This window comes from Pholis gunnellus (genome assembly GCF_910591455.1).
Source record: "Pholis gunnellus genome assembly, chromosome: 2".
In the NCBI taxonomy this organism is placed as follows: Eukaryota; Metazoa; Chordata; class Actinopteri; order Perciformes; family Pholidae; genus Pholis; species Pholis gunnellus.
The window spans coordinates 12,981,242-13,000,140 of NC_136536.1; the positions used below are offsets into that span (position 1 = coordinate 12,981,242).

At 40.1% G+C, this 18,899-nt stretch overlaps 2 protein-coding genes across 2 annotated transcripts; both read right to left on the reverse strand.

The window, feature by feature from the left end:
• Window positions 1-1,333: 1,333 nt before the first annotated feature.
• hoxc11a (homeobox C11a) lies at window positions 1,334-3,978 on the reverse strand (the record flags this gene model as incomplete). Its single annotated transcript, XM_079173465.1, is given in 3 exon segments — window positions 1,334-1,751; window positions 3,122-3,845; window positions 3,847-3,978. Coding segments are annotated over 3 exon segments (1,089 nt in total). The 3' UTR covers window positions 1,334-1,518.
• A 10,770-nt stretch (window positions 3,979-14,748) lies between these two features.
• Window positions 14,749-16,722, reverse strand: hoxc12a (homeobox C12a; the record flags this gene model as incomplete). The annotated part of the gene is made up of 2 exons (XM_079170402.1): window positions 16,094-16,722; window positions 14,749-14,987 (listed from the first exon to the last, which is right to left on the reverse strand). Exons 1-2 carry the CDS (start codon window positions 16,674-16,676, stop codon window positions 14,749-14,751), a joined length of 822 nt encoding a protein of 273 aa, XP_079026528.1. The 5' UTR covers window positions 16,677-16,722.
• Window positions 16,723-18,899: the final 2,177 nt, after the last annotated feature.

The window sequence follows — 18,899 nt, forward strand, 5'->3', positions numbered from 1 at the left end:
AAAATCTCTGGAAAAAAACTGGATTTGCTGAGGTTTTCCAACAGGGTATTCAGATTAGAAGAGAGGTGGACATTGCCGTTGTGGGCAGAGGGGGATGGGGTTTGGTTTGACGTTGCAGACCGAGTTCATGTCGAAATCTCTTGGTAAGTTTTTTTCGCCCATTTCGGACATCCAGTCCTGCTTGTTTACTATTTACTGCGGAAGTGAACGCCATTCCCCCTGAACAGACGGTGCAATTAAGAGAAAAAAATAGCCATTTAGTGCCTCTGTCTTTATGGCAGTGTCTAGACTACAAGAGTGCGATTCCATTTAGTGGGCACTAAAAGAGGTTATCATTCTACTCTCTTTCTCTACATTTCTAAGATCTGGGCTCTATCTTCGTTTAACACGCTTGCTAAAATTTAAACATGATCTTTCAGAGTGCTGTAACCTGAAAATAGACAAAAATCGGGCAAGTGTAGGCCCGCTGATACTATTACTTACTTTCACAACCGCTACTAAATCCACCACGTGTATCAGTATGAACTGGCCATTAACAAGTTAAAAGTGTACTCGTGTTAGTAGGCCATCAGTTCTAGGTTATACACGCATTTGTAGGCAGTTGCTATCTCCAAAACGCTCCGACTCACGACCCAGCAAAAGCAGCAAACAGTGCAGCTGTCAAGAATAGATGCATATCAGTAATGGTAATTGTGATAATGGTAGCAGAAAAAGCACAAAGTCATTGAGTTTTGCCTATACGTTTGTGTTTATTTCATATGTATTATATTAACGATACACAGGCCAACAATCTGTTCATACTCTCTGGAATCCAAAGCACCAATGTTTTAAGCAAATAATTTAACGAGAGTTGGCGTTAAAGCTGTTTAATTTGTATGGGCAGTGTACTGAAAGATAGCAGCAGGGATAGGGTAAAGGAAATTCAACATATACACTATTTACAGTCACGAATGCACATTGCATAGGCTACTCAGGGGAATATACTTTCACAGATTGGACGTCACAGTTCTCAATGGCGAAAAATGTAGCCAAGAGATTGGCCTTACTTTGTCCATTCTCTGGTCGAGAAATAATTAGATCATGATATACTATATACATAGACCAGAGGGACGGGAAAGAGCTAAACGTTGTCTGCGCAATAAGGATTCAAACTGGGTTTTTTTTTTTACATTTGATGGCCTATTTTAACAACAAATATGTCTATATGAACAATAGAATAAACACAATGGAGAATCGTGATAAATAGAGACATATTCAAGAACAGCATAGGTATAAATGATTATTCTAACCATGTAGGCCTTACTGGGGACCAGCTAGAAATTCACCGCCGCCCGTGGGGCAATAAGAAAATGGCGACATTATCCCATGCAGGCATATTATTCCCACTGTCCACTTTAACATTGCACCGTTGGCGACATGGGCTCCTTTAGAAAATGGTTATGCCCACGATTACAACCCAATGAGATAAGAGTAGGCCTTAATGTCACTGACCAAGATGGTGACACTTTCTGCTCCTGCTCACAATAGGGGGTTCCCAGAGAAGTACTGGAGGCGATCTCTGCTCAGCTTCTTCTCTTTCATTCTTCTATTCTGAAACCAAATTTTAACCTGGCGGTCGGTGAGGTTTAACATTCGTGAAAGCTGAAGCCTTTTCTCTTTGTTGATGTAAACATTGAAGAAGAATTCCCGCTCCAGCTCCCGAATCTGAAACTTGGAATATGGGCACCTCTTCTTCCGTGTGCGAGGAGTGGCTGAAGAAAAAATAAATAAAATGAAATTTAAATAAATTCAGTTTCACGGGAAAGAGAAACAAGCTCACGAGTATTGACAATAATAATATCTACAAAAAAGAGACAAAAAAAGCGTTGTGCTGAGGTGACCATAAGACCAGATGCTAAGAATTCAGTGTCAGTGGCATTAGTAATGATAACATTTCAGTCAACATTCATCAAGCAAAGTGGCAAGGCTATCAGTTCAAACATCCATAAAGCGTGTTAAATATCCGAATCACTTGGAGGAAATAATATCAACTTACAGGCTCTAAGTACGTGTTTATCTGTTATAAATATACAACAACAAAAGTATCTAACCGCATTATGTCCGTCACATTCCTCTGGAGCTAAACTAACAATTTACACAATCTTTTGGCAGTGGGTTGCAATGCATCGCTCATGTTTGCAGCGTCCTGCAGACCTCTGTGGCCCTATAACTTCTTATCAAACAGGTGACTGGGGAAATAGATTTATTTTATTGTTTTCTGGGAGGAAGAGGGGTAGCCTCAGTTAGCTTGTATCTGCAGCCTGGCTGGGCTAATGCAATGTGCATGAGGCTAAACACCAAATGGGCATGTGTGCTGCAATAACATCAATATAGGTACTTTAAATCAAGTATCACTTTACTTAATGCTGGTCATTCAAGTTATCAGTAATGCCAGCTTGCATTCAAATCATCTATAGAGAGGTAATGCAAAAGGAAAATGATTTAGACTTCACCTTTTTTTCAGTAGCTACTGAGGAAATAGCATAAATTGCAGAGCTATGCATTCTCCTCATTAGACTATAGACGATGCAACACACTCGATTCTCTGCCGCTGATTAATTTACTGCCTATTTGTTAATGGAGGAAACGCTTCGAATCTCTCATTAGAGGGATATATATCTGTAATCTGGACATCTTGGTATCTAGATAGATAGGAACGCATTTAATCGTAAAGTGTGTAATAATCTGTGCAGCATGTCCTTTGCGGGCAAACCCGGTGCTAAAAGAAAATTCACAAGACGCCAAAAGCAATGTTCTGCCCAATTGGTTTTTACTCTCGACAACCCGACGAGAAAATCCCTTAAAATGCCCAACGCAAGTTCATGATCAAAGTTAACATTTGTCACAATAGCTCTCTCTTAAAAATTTCACAGACTCTCACCATAGAGGCGTCTGTGTATAACATCACATTTTTTTCAAAGCGCTTTCCCATCGTAAAAATTCTTCTCGTTGCAAGAAAGAGCTTTGTAGGGTTATAATAAAATCCTTTGAATGCTTATAAAACTCCACATAAAATCTGACCGACAAAACACCGGGCTAGTCCCCTTAACCTTCCCCCATTTTACTGCTTCGGTATACCTACTCGAGTGGCTGCTCTTGTTGGCGGTGCCGTCCTTGGTTGTTGCGGAGGAAGAAGTGCACGAGCCTGAATTTGTATGCTCCCCCTCATCTTCTGGGTCTTTTTCCTGCTCCGGAGCTCCGGGTACAGAGGCTATGGGCTGCTGCTGCTGCTGGGAGTCGCTTTCCAGCTTTCCCCCCTCGCCCTTTTGTAAACAACTGTCTGACTGATTGTCCGTGCTGCTGCAGTATGCAGTCTCGAAAAAGCGGTCGAAACCTTGCGGAAGGACGCTGTTTTTCCCCACGCCGGAGTAAAAACCTGTGGAGGGGTGATTGGAGCCCGGATGAGTGTGATGGTGATGGTGGTGGCTGTACACACTCTCGTTTTTCATAAGCATTTCTGTCATGGCGGATGGTGGAAGACAGTCTCTATGCACCAGATCCTCTCCCGAGTAGCACGATGCATAATTGCTTCTGTGGTGCCATTTACTAGCAGGGTCCAAGCCGTATGAAACTTCCCGTACCGGCTGTACTTGAGACAGATTTGTGGAATAAGGGTAGCTGATTTGCCGGGACGGGGCCTGAGGAAGAAACGAGGAGACGGCAGAAAACTCGGGGACGTAGTAGGTGCAGCTGGGGAGGTAGATGTTGGACGCGCAGCCTGTCCTGTCCCCAAACTCGGATGTCCGGTCTTTGCGCGTCTGGGAGCAGAAGTTGCCCAGATTCACCGAGTTAAACATCTTTCTCTCTCTCGTACTCCGAACTATAGATAGATGTTTTGGATACGAGCTGCAGCAGAAGGGGAAAATTTGGGAAGGCGAGATGACGCGCAATCCGTCTAAGTCGCCCAGCAGACACGTGATCGAAAGTAGATATTGTCATATATCAATTTGGAAGAGTTGGATGTGTAGGAGTGGTTGGGTTTAGGTAACATCGACAAGGTTCAAACGAATAATTTTCAAACACCACAGGCGCACTAAGAAAACCAGTAACAGATTCCTGCTTGGTGGCTTATGACAATTAGAGAGATATGTACTGTGTGTGTTTATGTTTATGGAATGGTGGTAGGCTAGCTGCACAGCTACAGCTCCTTAAACCGGCATAGCACAAACTACAGAGCACACTCAGAGACATGTATTTGATAGTGTTATTGAATTGAACAGGCAAGATTTGTATAATTGCAATTATTAAATTCTTCTTCTTAATCAGATGAGAATCAATACATACATATCAGAAACGGTTTAACTGCTGGCCATTTTGATATGTTAATCATAGAATGAGGAATTATTATGAATAACACTGTTACACACAGTTCAAAATCTGGATCAAGAAAGTAGGATCGGTCAGTAGGCATGTCGATGTAGCCCCCAAAAGTTGTAAATCTGTTAAAAAGCAATCCAACGAGTCTAATAATCGTTTTACTATTTTCAAAAAGTTTAACACTTCACAGTGAGTGGCTTGTGCCATTCTACAAATCTCTGAGACTCCCCAGGACATTTTACACTGTGTTCTGCGAATATGCAGGAGATATTTTCATAAGGTTGTATAATTTCTTTTATCTCCTTTTATTATGTAATAGTGGCTAGACGAGTCTGCTGCAAACAGGATTATTAAACAGAGCAACATATTAATTTGTCATCCATTTTATTCAGGTTTTCACGAAAAGAAAAACCTTGCTACACTAGATGGTGCACGACTATAATAATGTTGTGAAATTAAGTTGAACCAACGGTTAGGCAATGTAGGATACACAGCATGCACGTTGACTGTGCAAGGTAAATGAATCGGCCCACTCTCATTAATCCCTTTGACTTTGGATCAGAGTCCATGGAGGACAGCTGTGCAATTTAAGACCCAAGCTACTGGAGTTCCTGGAGGGATACTACCAGTGAAGCCCTGGGACATTGCATCTCCTCCACTGGCAAAATGTGACCTGATGACATAAACACAAACTCTAAAAAATGTTTTACTCGACTCAGATTGCTGGATTCAGCATTATTCACTTTGGAGTGCATTGACAAAACCTCCAGGAAAATCATCGCAATGTGTGAAGCTCTTACACTGAAGATATTCAAATTGATATTTTGAGATATATGGTCTCATTGGACACACTACTCGATCAAGTTAAATGTTTTGTATTGCAGCTTGTGTCTACGTTTCAAAGCAAAGCAACAATTAGTCGTCTTGTAAACGGCTGCTTATAGGCCACTCAGACTGAGCCTATTGACCCAACGGTATGAATGTATCCGACGTTTCCCTCTTAAATTAAATAAGTCCCAGCTGATGTTCCAAGCTGATGTGATCATTTTATTTTCGACATGCATCTGTGGATAACTGTTAAACAGAGAGACATGTCCTTCGGACTTTCTTTTTTTCTTTTTAGAATAAAATGTAATAAACAAGTGGTTTGGAGAAAAGATGCGCCTGCGTGTTCTTTCCTGCGTCATTGTAAACTTTTAATTATACTGTTGATGGCCGTCTTCGAATCTTTATAGACTAACTGATACTATCACAAGGAGAAATTAATATGATGGAGCCATTGTTTATGATCACAGGCTACTTTCTAAATGATGCAATAGAATTTAGAATTATTATCAAATCCAATAACACTATCGTTCTAAAAACAATCACTTATTGGACACCTGTGTTGTTTAAAAATAATGGAAAACAAAGTTTGTGTCTTTGGTGATTTCCAACAGAAAGGGGAAGAACAAGCAACATCATCAGAGCTCAGCATTGGAAATAAGATTCCATTGCAGGCATATTTGTGAAAAAGGTGGCGGTGGCATTGGCATTAGCTTGTTTACTACCCTTACAGACAAAAGGGTGTCTCACATGATGCATCCTGCATCCAAGTACAAAGAAAGCAGACAGCTGTCCAGACACAGCACTTGAATTTGACCACTAAAATCCTCTCTATGTCCACCATAAAATTCCGAATGGCTGTAACGCTAAATTCCTTTGTTCTATAGAAAACCATACAACTTGAGAATGAGAGGAATTTCGATTTCAGCAACTAGATATTCTGCAATTAAAAAAACAAACACCGGTGAGCTGAATTTCCACACCGACCACCATAATACATTTTCTGCAATTTGGACCACCAATAAAAGCCTAAAATTCCGTGTTTTTACATTTTTTTAAGGATTAACAATTCATTCTCTCAAATCTAAATAAAATAGTTTGAATGTGATATATAGTACAAAAAAATAAATATATACAAGTGTATTTGTGCCCTGTGATGAACAGCTACTGGTGTCATTTTTGGTAGATTAACTGCAGCTATGGAAATATTTGTCTAAACACACTGGCCTGAATGGACACATGCTCGACACATGCTGCGGTATTAGTGGTGTGTAGTTGTATAACAATAATGATCCGCGCATCAAAATGCCATTGCCTATTATAAAAGTATACACGTTAGGACACTGAGTAATTAAAAAAATGAAACAAGTTGAAACTCGGGGCTTGAATCTGAAGTTGAACTCCTCGAAACTGAAAAGCTGCAATACTAATTGACCTACAATAAAGGTTCTGAACTACGAGATTTAAAATATATCCGTATGTCAACATTAATTCGATCATTATATCAATTGTAAAATAAAAAAAGTCCCATTAAAAAATAAATACACTCTACAAACTTTTCGTTCAGCAGGCAGACAGTCCAAAACAATTTTGTCAAATCATTTCATCTTCACGATCATTTCATTGATGTGTATTAGCGCGGTATAAATAAGTAATGTGAGGGTAGAATAAGTGATGCACAAATACAATTCAAAACTTAGGGCTGATAATCAAGACGACTGAAAAATACAAACGATTATTTTAAACACTACACAGTACAGTAATTAATGCGTTTAAACGGATAGGAACTAGTAGTCCTGGCTGCCTTTAAGTCGCAGTGTTTGTCATAATATGGCAACATATGACCAGTCAACGTCCATCACGTGGCAATATCCGCCTTCCAATGGTTTAAACACCGGCTATTCTCGCCTTGGTGCACTCAGGCCATCAGTCAAAAAATAAGTTCAACTATATTCCGCTAGCAGTAGGACCCAGAAAAGTTTGATTGGGTTGCACCAACTGAGCAGGCCAAGTATGCGGAGTTTGCACGCAAAAGGGTCTGCCTCTCAGTTATAAGTCATCTATTTATTCTATCTTATGACTCGTACAATGATAAACAATATTGTAAATGTATGTCCCAACTACTCTTAGTTATAGTTAAAATGTTCTGCTGAGAGCTCCAAAAAGAATGTGTTGTAAACAATTGACATTCTTTGCTTAAATATCACTGTTGGAGCACTAACTTTACGACTGTGTCTGTGGAATTTAGGCTATGAATTGCTAACTAGCACTATAATTGCAATGGTTAACTAAGGTGTCACACTTTTGTTAAGAAGGACTCTCAGTTCAAAAATGGCGCCCCTAAATATTGCAGTGCTGGCTCTGCGTCGATAAATCCTGTGCCATGTGATACAACACTAACAACACACAAACACAACACAAGCACAATGGGCGCAGTTCACCAAGACAGTGCTGCACAGTTAGCTGAAGTCAAGGCTAAATGTGGGAAGCCTGTGTAATCATATTACTGTCCCCTCATGGCCTAGATAAGTTTAATTGGATGTAAGTCGGGCAGTTAAACTTGTCTGTATGAGCTGCGAACAGTTTCAAGCAACACTAAAGAGCCTTGTTTTTTTTTTACTGAGGTCTCAGTGAATGCACCTAGCGTGAAGCGTTTGTGGTGGCAACAATAGCTTACAAGATAAGGATGTGTGTTGCTGTTACATTTAGAGCAATCTCCAGAGTGTATTTCTCTTCCAACCACTAGGACATAAAGCTTTCACAACAATGTGTTAACTTTTTTATTAGAAGTATTAAATGATTTCACATCTAAAGAAATCGGCCAATAGTGACTTCTAGCTCCAGCTGTTATGTTATTTAGATGAACCTGGAAGTCCTATGATCAGAGGGCCAATAAACACAGAATTGTATCTATCTTTGAACAAATTATAAATAAGCAAAAAAAAGAGCTTGTGTCCGATATTCTGCTAGAGGGGCTCTTAGTTTCGCGATTAATACTAGTCTACAAAAGTCATAATAAAGACCATTTATAAGCACAATGTACTTGAGGGTATGGCCTGTCACATGTCGATATATTCAAATATATATTCTTAGGCTCGGTCTGCATTAGACGTAGCCAATATTATCTCCACAGTCAATCTTCTAAAATATCAGAATCCCCTAAAATAAAAGCAGGGATAATATGACTAGTGCTTGAAAACAATTCAGGGTTGACTAACTATCCTAATTAAACGGTGTTTTTCCAGGTATCCGAAATTACGCACAAGAAGGCACGAATTTACGCACCACCAGCGAACCATTACGCAGTGGTTTTATTTGGGATTTCTAGACTTACAGGATATGTACTATGACGAAATACTAACAAAATAAAAGTTTGGACATATTTTAATATAACTTGTGATTGTGCATAATAACACAGAGATACGTTTATTTGAAAATCCGTGCAAATTCAACCTGTATTTATTTCAGTAGAGGCGATGCGCGCACCACTTGGTCCTTTTTGCACCGGGGGTCAAAAAAGCATTATTTTAGTCTGCACTGGCCTTGCACAGAAGTGGTTCAGTACGTGGACCCAAAATAGAAGCTCGGAGCTTTACGCTATACACTCGGATATCGTTGAAATGCCTGCTCAAGCACTTAGTACTTTACAGTCTGAGCTGCAGGTTTTTCAAGCTTTTCTTCAGAGACAGACCTTTGAACACATATACAAACTGCAAAGCCAAATGTGTGTGTTAAGTAAATGCACAGAACCGATACGGGACAAACTTGAACAGGTGACATATAATTTCCCATCTTGTATTAAATTGGAAGACCTTCAAGCAGACACCGCGGGTTGAACAGCTCTGTGCTGCATACTTGACCTTCAGCGTCGGCCTGGAGAGGATGGCCCACCTCCAAAACACTACACATATAAGAAGAATGGCCTATAGGCAGAAAAAACGAGATAAATCAACATATGCATTTAAGACGTTAACAAAATGCGTTTGCTCCCTGAGATTTGATAACACAAAAAAACATAAAATAATGATTCTAGTGCTGACGAATGCCGTACACATTCTTTAGATACTAAATGTTGCCACATGATTTCAGAAATACAAAAAGAAAAATGGCAATGATTCCACAATAGGCTAAACAAAAACAGTAAAATGAAACCCTATACTCATTTGCTATCGCGACCTCAATCCATTTTGAATCAATTCTAAGATGTTTATTTCCATCAGGGACAACTGGTCTAAGAGGATTCCAGTTCTTCCAAGGCGGCAATGAAACATTGACTTCCCGTATTAAGGGGTTGTTTGACGGGCGATGCTATTGAAAAATAAATGTATAAGATAATACATTTCAGAAAAAATGAAGCTCACAGAGAACTCATTTCAAATAATGTCAAAATCAATATATAACCGTTCTGAAAGGAGAGAAACGACATGGATCTTTCATGTTAAGCATTCTGCCTATTCTCTCTTTCTCTATTACATTAACACTCCTTCCAAACACACACACACACACACACACACACACACACACACGTTTACCTCACACTCTTGCGCACGTCCACACGCACACTTTAGCAGGAATAACATTGCTTTCTATTTCTCTCGTCAGCGCCGTACCATAAACGGCAGAGGGGTGGCGGGGGACGTAGACCACATGCCACACAAGTTCTCTGCGAAGGGCACTGTGAAGCTCACTGACCTTTGGGACACAGAGACAGGCCACCATAAACAGATTTAGCCAGTCTCAAAGTCAAAAGTGCGTAAGAGCAGTGAAAGAGCTATTGCAAAGATCTGCAAAAGCTGACTGAGATTTCGTCCTGTTTTACAATACAAATATTTTGAGGTTGACCGCAATAGTTTCTTTTGAGGTTTGGTTTTAATTCTCTCCGATATCCTGTATTACACTAATTACTAATACTAATTACGAACTACAGACAGACAAGGCAAAAAGGTGAAAACGAATATTAGCTGCAATGCAGGGATCATGTTTTGCTTTTGAGGAGAAGGGATTGCAGGTAAAGGCGCAGTCCAATGTTTGGTGGTTTGTTGGACGTTAAAGCTCTTAGAAATGTTTCCAGCACAATATCATTGTATTGTCATAAGCAAAAGCAAAATAAAGAATAGAAATATCTGAGGAAATAGGATACACAAAAAAGTCAACACCAGCAGATAAGTCTGGTTTGAAGTTCAAGTTAAAACTGGATTACATGTTCAGACATCCGCTTGGCACCGTTCAAAGACCAGCCTGCCATGTTGTATAGCCCAAATAGTCCCACCGTTTTACACAAGAATCACCTAACTAGCCTGTAAAATCACAAACAACTGTTTGCATCATTTAATCTTGGTAGCAAATACGAATCATGGTGTGCTCAATGTTGCCTGTGGTTTAGATGCTATCAAAATACATTTATTTAAACACATCATGACACATTTTCGCTGCTTTGATTTTAAGTTTACACTTCCCTCAGTTAACTGAACGTTAAACATAAACCATAGCTCCTGGTAAATATGTATTCTCTCTTTTCTATATCGCCAGATTAAGGCAAATAACACTATAAATATAAATATTTGCAGAATATTTAGTTATTACAATTATTGATGTTTACATTTCAAGAGTACGGACAATGTTTCCTATAACTGACCTCGAAGATTTCTTTTACAAATAATGGCTGAGGTACAGCAGGACGCGCAGGAGCGTCATGGTGCATTTTGCATCCATTATTCTTCTGTAACCCATTTAACAAGGCAACACAGAAACATAAGACAGTAGTTTATCTTCTTTCATGGTCAACAGCGCGTTTGATTGGCTAAAAAGATTGGAGTTGTTATGAATGATGTCCCCTGGATGATCAAATTCAATACACGCAATTTCAGTGTTATTTCACAGTCTTGGTTATTATCATATATGACAGCAAATACTTGGTGCATTTTCTGTTTATGCTTTGCATCAGCCTGACACCGCTTCAAAACTAATGCACTGTGTATTCCTTGGATTAAAACATACACGGACATATGAATCTTGTCGTGGGTTCGTAAAAAGTGTATATCAAAACATTACGCCTGTATTTTTCTTATTACAAGAAGGGGAATAATCAATCGCAGGTGCTATTTACTCTGATATCCATGTTCAAATTCTAGATGGTCATTCATTTGATATGATTCGTAAAACAAGCTTTAACCAGCTGCTTAAATGTACATTGACAAGCTTTTTTTCAATACATAAAACTAGCGAATGTCATATATTTCAATAGTTCTATCCAGTCTCGTTTTGACTAGACATATATTGCATATTCACAAACGATTTGTTTATAATATTTACAGACACAAACAGACATTTACAACTATTATTTTTCATACCTCCAAACTGACGCATTGTGCATGATAGGATCGCAGCGCGTCCATATGGCCCATTCCTCTCATGGAGGATATTACAGTACTTATATTCATGCTTTAAATAATCATTACGATAGAGTACACAAGACTATATTATGCACTATGCTGATTAATACAGTGTGTTTGTTGCCCATGGAAGGTGACGGTTTGAAGCAAGGTCGACAGGCAAAATATCAGAGGCTTCTGTCAGCATCAGTAGGCTACAGTACAGTAGAGATATATGTGATAGAATAGTTTGTAGTGAAACAAAATCTGGTCAGAGCAAAATGCACTTTCGTAGTCGCAACGGACCATACATATATCGTTATTGATAAAAGTTGAAGCCGGTACAGCACCAAGAGGATTGTGTTAAGCAATAAGCGCACGTCATCTTACATGTGTGTATTCATGTTGTGATCATGGACGGACTAACTCAGAAAGGTTGCAGGAGCGACCGTTTACAGTTCACTTAAAAGGCAACATGTGATGAACATTGAGACAGCACCACAGCTTCCAGTCACCCAACTGAGAATGGAAGCTGTTGAGGAGAGAAGCATTAATACTAGCTCAATTAGCTGATATGTAAATAATGCACGACCCTGTATTGCTTTATACTTCATTGCCACAAGGGAGAGCGTCTATGTTTAAGTTTACCTTACTGTGTCGTTTGTAAGGATGAGAGCACTTCTGATCTGTGTGCATGTATTCGAAGCCAAGGGATTGATATGAAAGTACAACTCGTTTAAAACCCTAATGCAAACCAGAAGATACACGATGCACAGCCAGGCCAAGAGGCTTGACTGTACAGAGCACTGGGGTGTAGCCCTACTGCTTTACAGAGCTACAGCGTGTTTAGCTGCGTCCTTATAAGCTCGTAGCATACCAGTGACATTGATTAGGTCCAACTTCAAGGGTGGAATTTTTCTCTTTTTTTTAACCTAAAACTAATGTAGTTTTTGTATAAATAAAACAGATATACTATTCAATGCAAGATAGGGTTTAGCATACTACTGTATGCACCTGGCCGCCATTTTGCATGGAAAATATTATAGCTATACCTAAAGCCATATACCTTTGTATCTGAGCGGTCATAATAAAACAATGCCAACCTGTGTGGGCTCCCATTGATTATAGTTCACAGCATGTGAAGCTGCATGCCAACAAAACACCCTCTCAAATACTTCCAAATGTCCCATTAATGTTAATTTCCCTGCACTGGACACATGCACTTTTTTTAAACTGTGTTACAGGTCACGTCTAATAAAATAATCCCACCAGTCAGCACTCCGAAAAGCAGATTTTAAAGCAGAACATTCAAAGAGGCAACATAATGACAGAGTGAGGTTACACCAATAAACGTTTCAATATTATGTTTATTGAAGACCATACGCATATACATTCATATCATTATTACTTTTACAAGACAAAGTAGCAATCCTTACAAGCGCAAAGAAGGGAATGCAATAAGGGACGAAATAAAAGAACGATAACAGACAACTATCACACTGAAACATGGTTTATTTAAATGTCATGTCTGGTAACACTTATTGCATACCATTTCTTATATCCATTATTGGCAGTATGATATAATAGGCCTACATTTCCGACCCTTACAACTACAAATAGGCTATATGGAATGCGATATAGTACAAGACGATCAATAACATAACGCACTATTACATAGCGATAAGGGATCCTCAAACAAGATGCAAAAAGTAACATAATTTCATTTTACAAAGTTATACACGAGTACAAGGTATGGAAAGGGACAACACTGAGCACGTTGCAAAGAGCAAGTACATTTAGTAGGCCTAATAAGCCCTCAGTCTTTCCATCCTAATAGTCTAATATTAATATCAATAATAATACATTCTTTGTAGACGTTTGTGTCAAAATGTTCACGGTTGGGTTCACTTTTGATTTGTTCAGAAAAACATGTATTAAAAAAGTCACCTACAGAAGAAGTGGCCCGCAGAACATGACTGTTAGCTATTTCACATCAATAACATGCTGCAAATACATTTCACTGCTATAGCTTACTCGTTTTACATAACAAATGATGCACTTTATTCGCCCCGAACTATGGGAGCGCACACAAAGTCCTATGATTAACTTCTCTAAATTTCTACATATTTATTTTTATTCTGGCCATTAAGTTTCAGAAATTCTCTTCCAGGCCTAAAATGTAGGACCCCCCCCCCCCCCCCCCCGTTGCAACTTCAGGCAGCTCCCTTGTTTAACCAAGTTGGCCTACAATGTACTTGTTCTGGCGAATATTTTCATTACAGATTCTGGCGAGTTTCAAGATGAATGCACGGACACAATCTGGACTTTAATAGCAGCTCAAAACCATATTCAAACGGTGACCTGACTTAACTAAAGAAATGCAACCCATGCAGTATGCTGTGCCTGTTAAGACAAATTAAAATGTAATACAAGTAAGTAGAAATACCGTAAGAAACTTGTTAGCACATTAATGAAGTCATGGTAATCAACTTGTTGTTTCCAATGCGCAGTCATAAAGATATCGATGTGAATTACATTGCGGTTTTAGTCCTTCTCTCCTCATGCAGACTCCCAGACTTCCTGCCCGTGACCGTGAACGTGCCTCAAAGCTTGGCGAAACTATGGAAAGGAGATCAAGATGATGCTCGTTTGACCCGGCAAATTATGGCTGTGGAAGCATTAAGCAACAGAGAGAGGGATTCTTCTGTATCTGTCCATAACGCCCTGAGAAATTATTCCGCGGATCAGACAGTCCTTCAGCTTCTCTGCCTATTCATTTATTTTAGATTTTACCAAGTGGCCTCGCTTCCTCCTCATTTCCCCTGACTACATGTGGGACAAAAAGGAGGATGTCATGTGTGATCCCAAGCTGGGCTATGCCACGAAGGCAAATCTCAAATCAGGAAAAGTAAAATATGTATCCTAACAGAAAAACACATCCTCGCTGCTTTTTGTGCGATTATACCAAACATGAAGGCAGTCTTACTGACATGTAGCTTTGAATGACTGATGGGGGACTTTTTTGGGGGCTTGTGTAGCCCGCACCTTTGAGAAACAAAAATAATATCAGAAAATGTTGTAATAATCGCCTGCAATGTAAAAGATGGATATATGACTACATGCATTGAAATAAGACCTAAGGGAGCGGTAGAAGGATTGGCTTTTACTGCCTATCGATTCACCTTCTGCCGCATCTCTAAAAGTAGGCCAAAGCTTGCTCCCTCAGCATGAGTCTCTTCTTCTTCATCCTGCGGTTCTGGAACCAGATCTTCACTTGTTGGTCGCTGAGGTTCAGACGGTCGGAGAGCTCCCTCCGCCGCTGCCTGGTGATGAACTCATTCAGCATGAATTCCCCTTCTAGCTCAGCCAGCTGAAGTTTGGAATACGGTTTACGCTTCTTTCTGGTCCGAGTGTGCATCGGGTACCACGGGGCACCTAGGGGAGAGGGGAGGGGGGGGGGGGGGGGGGGGGGGGGGGGGGGGGGGGACAACGGTTTAGTCACCCACCACAGTTGCAAAATCACGGTCACCTCCAAGGTTATGAGGAGCCATACAGGGGCGTCAGTTGTCCAAGGGTAGCTTGGGTAATTGCCTTTCTGTGTATGGGCTAAATTCAATTTACATTCATCTGAGCAGTAAGCTGGAAAGCAATCACCACAAGTCAAACTACATTATTATAAAGATGTCTATATGTAACACGTTTAAGTCTCTGTTTTGCAGATGATCTCAAATGTAGGAATATTAGGATTCAGAGAAATGGCGCCCATGAGCTTTCACTTCCTCCACACACACAGCCATACTGGATTTGTTTTGGTCTCTGTTGGGACATATTTGATCTCAACCGTAATTTCCGATCCACCAGAACCTGCACAATGCTGTGCAATTTGTGATCGTTTTTTGTATTTCTCAATCCTCTCTAGAGACCACCAGTATACAGCGAGTATCACAGCAAGTTTTATTGTTGCAGTTAAAGTAGCATTAACGTGATAATTAAGCCGTGCTTGAAAATACCCCTACTTATTTGCGAGTTTCAGAGCATATTAAATGACTCTTGAGTACACAGTGACAGATATTAATTCTGTTTACGAGTCATTCAAAAGAAAACTCTCTCTATTCAATGCAGTCATCCAAAGCGCCTCTCCTCTTTAAATCACTACGCTAATTTGTTTAGGCCTATACAAAGTGTAACAATACAACGACCATTACTATGCCTGGATCACAGTTGTGTCGTTCAATAGCAGGAAATGCAATGAAGGGGTTGATCATGTATTCAAAAGCTGGTGGGCATTAAGGCTTGGTGAGGTTATCTGTAACTGTACACAACCACATGGCGCGTGAGGCATTTTAGGGCAACCCCTAGCGGCGTTTGCACACCACGCAACCACCCTGCAGGCTAATCTGGCTGCAAATTATGCATCAAGATAAGGAGCCCTAACGACCGTGTAATACCGCAAGTGCACGCTATGTGCTAGTCTCTTATACATAATGTAAACGTGTGTTTCAAATAATTGTTGTTGAATTAAAAAAAAAAGAAGCACCCACCTCCGCCTATGGCTATGTTGTTTGCATGGCTTCCCGGTGACACCAGGGTCTGTGTGTCGCTGGATGGAGGCTTGCTGCCCTCGTTGAGCAGAGAGGAGCTGGAGTCGGACTCCATAGACTGACAGGATGGCGGGTCTTGCGTAAGCTGTTCGGTCCCATAATCATATTTGGAGAAGGCGGCTGTGCTGCCAATTCCACTGTGCATCCCGTGGTCAGATGTTAATGATGATGTGTCTCTCCCCCTGTCCTCTCGTTTGAGGCTGCTGCCACCTGAACAGGTCTCCCTGTTCCCGTTGCTATAATAACATTTACCCTCTTCTGGTCTGCTAATTTCACACGAGCGATTGAAAGAAGGGTTAATAGACACGGGGCTGCTAAAGTAGGATTGAGAGTATCCATTGCACGGCTCCGAAGGATTCCACGGAAGGGAGCAAACATTGTCCCTTCTCGGGTAGGAGAGCGACGGTAGCCCCGCCAGTTGTCCCCCGGAGGCTCTAAAATTCGGAAAGTAAAATGTGTCTCCTGTGTGGATGTTTACCAAAGGTCCCACAAACCCTGGATTAAGGAGATTATGCTCGCCCATTTCCGCGGGCCCGACCAACAGCTTCTAGTTTATAGCAATCTGACATTTAACATAGTTAAACCTGGAGGGGCGCCTGATTGGTCAGCCACAAACCACGTGTCCATGCTAACTTCTGCTACACATGGTACCACCCACTCAGTCCATCTCAGACAAAACAAAACATTAACTTCTGTATTACAGAGGTTTATATGCTTTTTAAAAATACAATAAAAACCTTTTATTAAAAATGTAGAATCTTGTTTTTCTCCACTTGAGTCACGCTGAGTCCAAAAGGAGCCCAGGCTGCTTCTCCTTTTACACTCATGGAACTGTCCGTGGCCTCGTTTAATATCTTTATAAGCTGGCACAAGTTTTTTAAACGCTATTTCTTATGAAAACTATTTTCTTTAAATGAGAGGGTGCATATGTCATCTTGTTTTCTAGCAAATTATGGTTGAATTCCATGTCATATAAAGCTGTGATGTTCCAATTTTACAAGCTTGTTTTAAGAAAAGACTGATGCTCATTGCCGCACTCTACTCATATTTACAGTAACGGGGTCAGCAGGTTGAAGCCACTGGCTGTGTAAAAGAGAACGACATTCTACAAGGTTACTTTAAGAGGGTATATTTCACATAATATCCCCTAGTACACCTCACATGAACAACTTTAACAGATACCTCCAATAAACGTTCACAGCCAAACTCTGGTGGGATTGTTATACCTCTCACAATTCTTTTATATGAATTTTACAAGATATCAGAGGGCACTCAACTGATTCAATCAGCAGAGTCTCTCTGCTTTATATCTAGCTAATTAGTTGATTTGTAGATGCAGCTCTGAAGACACTGAACAAACATTGTATATATACCATTCTCTATAGTTATGGCTCTGTTTTGAAGGAAAAAAATGCCTAGTTTTTACAAACAAAAAAACTTTTCAGAGACTCCTCACAGTACACGTTTTCAGCAGAAAACTTCACCATGATGTGCAAATGATTCATGCATACTGTCTTCAGCTGGCACAAGGATTTCTAATGTGGTCTTTGGTCATCAAACTGCCCAATTATCATCCTCGAGGGGTAGTCTCATGACTGACCCTTGTCTTTTGCATTCCTCTCCCTTGTCGACAGACTCCTCATTAACTGAAAAATAAATCTAGCAGGACTTTCCCATCATTTATAGCTTTCTATATTTTTTATTTTCTATTTTGCTAATCCCTCTTTACCTTTATAAATCCATAATTTACCACTGTCCCTCCTCTCCACTAGATTTAAGCAAGACACAATCAATTTATGGATCTCAAAAGTTTTCATAACTGAGCAGTGGGGAGTTGCTTTTGTCTCAATTATGGCAATTAAAAAATAGTCTGGCTACGTCAAGGACAAAAAGTTTGACTCATCAATGACACATAGTCCTAAATATAACTAAGCACTAACCACAGGCATACCTCTCCGTCAATCCACTCAAGTTCACGACACAGAGTCACGGTGGGTTGAACTTGATATTGAACTCAAATACTCAATCTAAATGAGTTAAAGTAGACATTTGAATCAATAAACTAGAATAAACTGTATTTTAGGATGTGACAGCTTAAAGTGAGGACTGGCAGTCTGAGTCATATAAATAATGTGAATGTATTCCAAGATGCTCTGCTGACTTAAAAAGCAACACATCATTTGTCTTAACACACACTCTGAAAATAAAATGATCGATAAGAGTCCGAATAGTAAAAATAAAAAAACTTGATCATGAGTTTGGGATTAACAAAAGTGTGCAGGCTTACAGCAGCTTGCACATGAGTGCTGACTGGCGCTGGTTGCGTGCTACAGATTTGCCAATGAAGTGTTATGTGAGAGCACATTTAAACATTGGTTTGGAAACGATTTGCGAGTCAGCTGATATTGGATAGCTGCATCCGTGACTTGTAACTATGTATCCTATCTAACCCAAAGACACCAGGCACCAGAAAGCTCTAGCCTTAAATAGACAAATATCCAATGTTTGAACTGGAGAGGCTCACAGGGATCCGTTGCGGTTTCATTCTGTCCCTTGGACTCATTGGCTCACCCATCATTACACATTCTTGCATCTAGTTAGTGAGTTTCGCAATGCAGCACAACACCAATCCAATATCATATCGTGTGCCTCAGTGGGAGCAATAGGGTGTGGTGCTATCACTTCGCGTGTTATAACAGCAACCAAACGCAAAACAGTGCAGTGTGATGTGTACAACAAAATGGCC